We start from the raw sequence: 6,872 nt of genomic DNA, 5'->3' as shown, positions 1-6,872 counted from the left end.
ATATTGTTTTTATCTTTTCTTTCCAACTTCAGAATCCTTGTATTCTCGTTTTCTTTATCTTGTTTATTTTTAGTACGAAAAAAGTACTTTGACTTTTTTCATAATCCTTGGTTTTCAACTCTCTTGGAAAATAAAAAGATCTCAAATGTAACTTTAAATAACTTATTATATTTAATAGCTGTAAATACTTTGTGTGCTGGCATTTGAGACCATTTCATGGTATTTAGCCCTTCTTGAATTAGTTAACGAAGTTAACGAGTAGTGGTAAGAATTTTTACCAAGGAGTATCTGCCTAACCCTCCAAGGAAGCAGTTCTCTTGACTTAAGAGAATATGGATTAACTCGACCTTCGTTAGAAACTTGCCAACTAATGTGTGATCATTACTAATGAACTCTTTTCACTTGAAGGACTTTTATTGCTGTGAAATAATGAAGTGCTAAGTACCACCAGTTTCACCAAAGTGCAATGGAGAGACGAGGGCATGATTCTCAAAGGGAGTGAGTTTTCAGAGGAACCATATAATGGATTGTGTAGCAGCATGGAAGAGAGGCCAAGACGGGGATACTATTTCCCTACCATAGTCTTTGGCATCCACCACATACTGCTGGATTACTTCAGAGGGATTCAACTCCGTGGATTTATATCGAGCGAGCAGGCGCTTGATAACTTTGAGGTAGGTCTCGGTAAATGTTGGCACACTTTACGAGATTTAAAGTTATTGAATCAATAATTTTAGCGCTGAGTCATTAATCCCGTAAAAAATAAAACTTGTAACCAGAAAAAATTTACTCTTGTTAATATTTTGCTTTGCCATTTATCATATCTTTTGAGATCTTTTTATTGAACCTTACTCTGAACTTTAAGTCGCTTGCATAGGCAATAATTTCATGTACAATTTTCTGATAGACTTATCATATCTTTTATAGGCTATGCACAGTGGCATCATGGTAATGGTATTGCTCGACGAATCTTAAAAACTTTTCACTGGTTATAAGCGTTTCGGAGTGTGGAGGTTAGGTAACTAGTGCCAGAGTTACCTAGATATCGGGGCAGCATCAAGTGTCATTAATATTAATTTATATTCTGCATAATATTATGCTTTAAATTTATTGTATGTTCAATAATAAATTCAATATTCACTTGGATGTTTGTTTTCTCATCATTTTTTACAACCCTTCATATAAGTTTTTTCCGAATATGGCGACCGTGACAGGACATTTTAACCGTAAGGATAGTTTTCCTACATTCACTAGTGCAGCAAGGGAGAAATTACTCTTGCAATTTGAATAATGGCTTCCAGAATTGAAATACTTGAATAAGCAGATATTAGAGCTTAAGTATGAGGAATGGGACGACGAAGAGGAAGAACGTAGGTCTGAGGAGGAATTGGACTCCTGTCAGGTCTATAATGACAAACTTTTATCTTGCTTAGTAGCTATTAGGAACCCTAGTGTGCCCTCTTCATCAGTTTCCCATTCAAATGACTATCTTAGTTCTGCAAGAAGTTTGCTTAAGTCTCCCATAGCTCCCCTGCCTAAATACACTAGTTCTGATGACGAGGACCTTGCTAGATTTTTTGAAGAATTTGAAGATACTTTAAGTAAATTTGAATACCCTGAATACGATAAACTCTTGTTATTAAAGCAGCAGATCTCAGGCAGGGCCTTAGTTTTAGTAGAGTCTTGGAAGCAGATAAGCAGGGATATTCACATGCAAAGCAATTACTACTGAAAGCCCTAGCTTCGGATGACACACAGAAATTTAATGTTTTGAGGCAGTTATCCCATTTGAAACTTTCTAACAACACTGATCCATATGAATTTATCTCTAAGGTTAGGTTAATTATGGAAAGAATACGCAAATTGAAAATTACTGTGGACTGTATACTTCAGTTTTTTATATGGGAAGGATTGAATGATGCATTTAAGAATCATTTGATTCAAATTACTAACTGCTCCAAGCCAACGTTAAATGAAATTGTAGAAAAGTTTTTTGAAGCTAGTGAGCGTTATTGTAGCCAGTCTAAGAAAACTAAAGAAGTCCCTAAACAATTTTTCCTCAAAGAATCAAATGCTAGTGACCATGGAGCTACCAGCTTAGCTGTAGATGTAAAGTATGAAATAAATAAGACCTTTAAGCCTTGTAGTATATGCACTAAAGTAGATGGTAAACCAGCTGATCACCCTATCCACAAGTGTGCCAAATTTGACTCTGCAGAAGCCAAGATAGATAAAATAAGAAAATTGAAAGGATGCCTAAAATGTTCTAACCTAAATCATCTGAGTAAATTTTGTAGGTATAGGTTCAATAATAAATGTAAGTATTGCTCGGAGTGGCATTTCAGTTTCCTGTGTATTCGGTCTGTTGATGGCAAGCAAGTCACAAATAAAGATGGAAATAAACCAGATAGCCAATCTTGTACAGATAAGGGTAAAGATAAAGCAATATCCAAGCCTAAGGAAAATAAGGAGATATCTGGCTCACTGGTTAACATTGTTAACATTGTGGAAGCTTTCCAGAGTGATTCTGACATGCAGACTGTTCTTCCCACTTTTACTGCAACCTTGGATAATGGTTTAAAGTTAAGATGTTTAAAAGACAGTGGCTGTCAGTGTAACTTCATTTTGACCGATATTGCGGACAGTTATAATTTCCCCACATTAAGGGAAAATATTTCTCTAACAGTAAATGGTATTAACACTACTCAGAATTATACTACTAAGCTGATTGAAGTAAGTTTACAGATAGGGGATAGGCTTAGAAAAATTGAAGCACTGTGTATACCTTCTATTAATGTAAAGTTAAAACTTCCTAAATTAGGTAAGGTAGTAAGTGGTTTCAAAGAAAGAGGTTATTTGTTGGCAGATGAAAGCTTGTCAAATGATTCTTGTGGTATCCAGAGTATTCAGTTAATTCTTGGCACTCGCTCAGCATACTGTCTTCCTCAGCAGGAACACTTGTTTGGATCAAACTTAGAATCTCTATATTCTGAAACTCCTGCTGGTGTATTGTTACATGGTAATGTGGAACAAATATTGAAGGATTTAACATTTTTACCTTATGTTGGAAGTTGTTTTCAAGGATTGGTTCAACTTTCAGATCACAACTTAGTTGGTAGCATTTTCGGGAATGGTAATACTTGCCTTGTTTCGGATTGTGCTTTTAAAGATACTGTGGATCCCGTTAACATTAATGTATTTGATGATAAGGGGGATATAATTGAATCTCAGCTTATCAAGGCAGCTAACCAAATTTTAGAAGAAAGTTGTCATAGATTTGTAAAGTCTGAACCTAATGATTCTGATTCTGGGAGTTCTGAAATAAATAAGAAGTTGGTTAAGTTTTCCCTTGAAAATATGAAGAGAGATAAAGAAGGTAGAATTGTTGTTCCTTTATTTTGGAATCCTCAGGTGTCCCATTTATTAGGTTCCAATCAGGGATTGGCAGTTTCAATTCTAAAGTCTAACTTGAAAAAATTGCAAAATAACAGGGATAAGCTATTGATAATGGATAAAGTTTTTAAAGAACATGAAAGTATGGGGATCATAGAGCGCATTAATAACCTTCCCGAATTTATCAGAGAGCACCCTAACCATAGCTTTTTGCCTCACATGGGCATCTTTAAAATGGATCGCGAAACCACAAAGTGCAGGATAGTGTATTTGTCTAATCTTTGTCAGCAAGATTCTAGTAAACATTCCATTAGTCACAATCAGGCTATATATTCAGGACCAAATCTAAACCAGAAACTTTCTTCTGCTATATTACATTTGAGATTTGGACAGAAGTTATTATGTTTTGATTTGTGTAAAGCGTTCAATAATCTTGCCTTGAATGACACAGATAGCAATAGGCTATTATGCCTATGGTTTAGAAATGTAGAGAAGTTAGACTTTACCGTTGTGGGATACAGAAATTTAAGATTAAGTTTTGGCTTAAGATGCAGCCCTGCATTACTGTTACTTGCTCTATATAAGATTTTAATTTTAGATGTAGACGGTGATGATAGTAAACTTTTACAATTAAAGAAGATGATATATCAACTATGTTACATGGATAACTGTGCAGTTGCCTATGATAGTTCTGAAGAACTTCTCTGGGCATACCAACAACTAGAAAGCATTTTTGAGCCTTACAAGTTTTACCTGCAGCAGTACATCAGTAATGATTTTGCATTGCAAGACCACATAGATAATGAGATTAGTACAGAAACCAATGAAAAGGTAAAATTACTTGGGTTGTCATGGGATAGGAAGCAAGACAGTTTATCTACTAAACCTATTAGTCTTAACATACAAGCTCGAACAAAACGGGAAGTATTGCAGTCTATTGCCTCCCAGTATGATCTCTTTAACTTTAATGGCCCTATTCTTAATCGTTCAAGGCTATTTTTGCATCAGTTACAGTGCAACAAAGATCTGGGCTGGGACAAGGAATTAGATGCCGATGATAGGAGGCAATGGCGGAATATTGCCAAACAAGCAAATGCTGCTTCTGTTGCAGAGATACCAAGAGTCTTTGGGAGTAGAGAAGATACTTACCGGCTATTGGCATTTTCAGACAGTAGTAAGCAGATGTTTGGTGTAGTCATTTACATACAAAATATTCCCACAGGAAAGGTCAGTTTTGTCTTTGCAAAAAATAGGATAGTAAACAAGCAAATGGAATCTAAAAGCATGCCATCTCTGGAACTGCAAGGAATAACTTTGGCCGTAGAAGAAATTACATGTCTGTATGAGGAGTTATCCGGAATTTCTTGTATGATGCCAATCAAAATAAGCGAGTTGATGGTCTACTCGGATAGCTTCGTTGCCCTTTCCTTGGTACATGGGTTTTCTGCCAAGCTTGATAAAATGCAGAAGTGTTCAGTATTTGTTCAAAATAGGTTACACACAATAAATGAACTGTGTAATAAACACCTGATTCATTTTTCTTTTGTGTCAGGTTGTGAAAATCCAGCCGATTGCATCACTCGCAGCTTATCTTTCAAGCAGCTTCAAAAAACTAACTACTTTTCAGGTCCTAAATTTCTGCTTAATGAGACAGAAGGTCAGCTGAACAGGGTAAAGCAAGATTCTCCTGTTGGTGTTGTCCAGTCTTACCATGGTACTATAACTACAAAGATTGAGGAGCATACCGATGCTTTATCAAGATGTTCTAGCTACCATAAAGTTGTTTCTGTTTTCCGTAGAGTACTTATCTTTGTTAATAACTTGAAAATGAAACTAAAACTAAAGGATCCTGTTAAGTTTGGACATATTAGCTGTCTTGATATTAATCATAACTTCTTTGCAGAGGCTACAAAGATGGTAATAAGAAGAGATCAGCAGAAGCACTTCCCTGAAATTTTTGAATATTTTGAATCAAGAAACCGGTTGCTCAAAGATATCCCCAAGTTAGTTGGACAGCTCAATGTTTATGTGGATCAGGAAGGCCTGTTAAGGGTAAGTAGCAAAATGCAGAAACTTAAAGATGACCGAAGGATGCGATTTCCATTGCTAATTTCTAAGGATAGTTTACTAACTAAATATATTGTATTAGATTATCATGAACGTTTTTTACATGCTGGATGCTATAGGCTACTGGCTGAAGTACGTAAGATATTTTGGATACCTAGATTTTTTTCAGTAGTTAAAAGGATAATCCGCACATGTGTCATATGCCGTAGGTTTAATGAGAGGACAGTTAATCTCAATCAACACTGTTATAGAGATTTTAGGATTAATCCCCCAGAGATTCCTTTCCGCTATATTTTTGTAGATTACATGGGACCCTTCTTTGTACGTTCCAGTGGGAAGAAAGTAAAAGCATGGATAATATGTTTCACATGTACTTGGAGTAGAGCTATAAATCTGAAGGTGTGCATGGACTTGAGTGTTAAAGGGTATCTTAGAGCCTTCCAGCTTCATACATTTGAGTTTGGACTACCAAATTTGTGTATTTCCGATCAGGGATCTCAGTTAGTAGCAGGAGGCAACGTAATTCTAGATTATTTAAAAGACCCAGAAGTTAAACTCTATCTAGAAGAGAATGGCATAAAGAACCTTCAGTTTGAACAGTTTTTCAAAGGGAACTCGGCTCTTGGTTCAATGGTTGAAAGTTGTGTGAAACTTACTAAGAGATGCTTATTTGGAGCCATGAGAAATAATGTTTTAGATATAAGGGATTTTGAGTTTTTAATATGTCAGACTGTCCATTTATTGAATAGAAGGCCAATAGCTTTTAAAGAGGCATTAAGAGATACAGATATAAACAAATCACTTCCTGATCCCATAACACCAGAGTGTCTAATTAGGGGTTATGACCTTGTTTCAGTTAACTTAATTCCTGAGCTGCAAAGACATCCAGATCTAGAATTGGATGAGGACTATCTAGTTTCTCCTTGTGATGAAGTTAAAGAAAACTACACAAAACTGCGTAAAGTCAGAAGTCATTTGATTAACATTTATCATGAAGAATTTTTAGGTAACTTGACAAATCAAGCTGTAAATGCGAAAGACAGATTCAAACCTGTAAAACATACACTTCTTCAAAAGAATGATGTGGTTCTAATTAAAGAACCATATAGTAAGCCAAACCAATACCCAATGGGAATAGTCCATGATGTAGTTCTCAATGAGCTTGGGGAAGTTACTGGAGTTACCCTACTGAAAGGCAGAACTGGGGAACTTACCAAGAGACATTCATCTAATCTAATATTTCTTTTCAGACCTGATGTTTCTTTAAATGAAGATAAAGACAGTCCTAATAATGACTCAAATGATTCTAATCTGGCCAACAACCGCATTCTGGGAAAGCGTAAAGCGGCAAAGATTAGTGCTCTGAAGACCAGACAAATTTTACAGTAAAGTTTGTCTGTGTAGGCTTTTTT

General features: G+C 35.8%; 1 protein-coding gene across 1 annotated transcript; it reads left to right on the top strand.

The window, feature by feature from the left end:
* The first annotated feature begins 1,845 nt into the window (after positions 1-1,845).
* Positions 1,846-6,849, top strand: LOC137636259 (uncharacterized). The gene has a single exon (XM_068368695.1). It carries the CDS (start codon positions 1,846-1,848, stop codon positions 6,847-6,849), a length of 5,004 nt encoding a protein of 1,667 aa, XP_068224796.1.
* Positions 6,850-6,872: the final 23 nt, after the last annotated feature.

The sequence above is a fragment of the Palaemon carinicauda genome, unplaced genomic scaffold (assembly GCF_036898095.1).
Source record: "Palaemon carinicauda isolate YSFRI2023 unplaced genomic scaffold, ASM3689809v2 scaffold2609, whole genome shotgun sequence".
Taxonomy (NCBI): Eukaryota; Metazoa; Arthropoda; class Malacostraca; order Decapoda; family Palaemonidae; genus Palaemon; species Palaemon carinicauda.
This window is presented reverse-complemented; position numbering and strand designations above follow the sequence as displayed.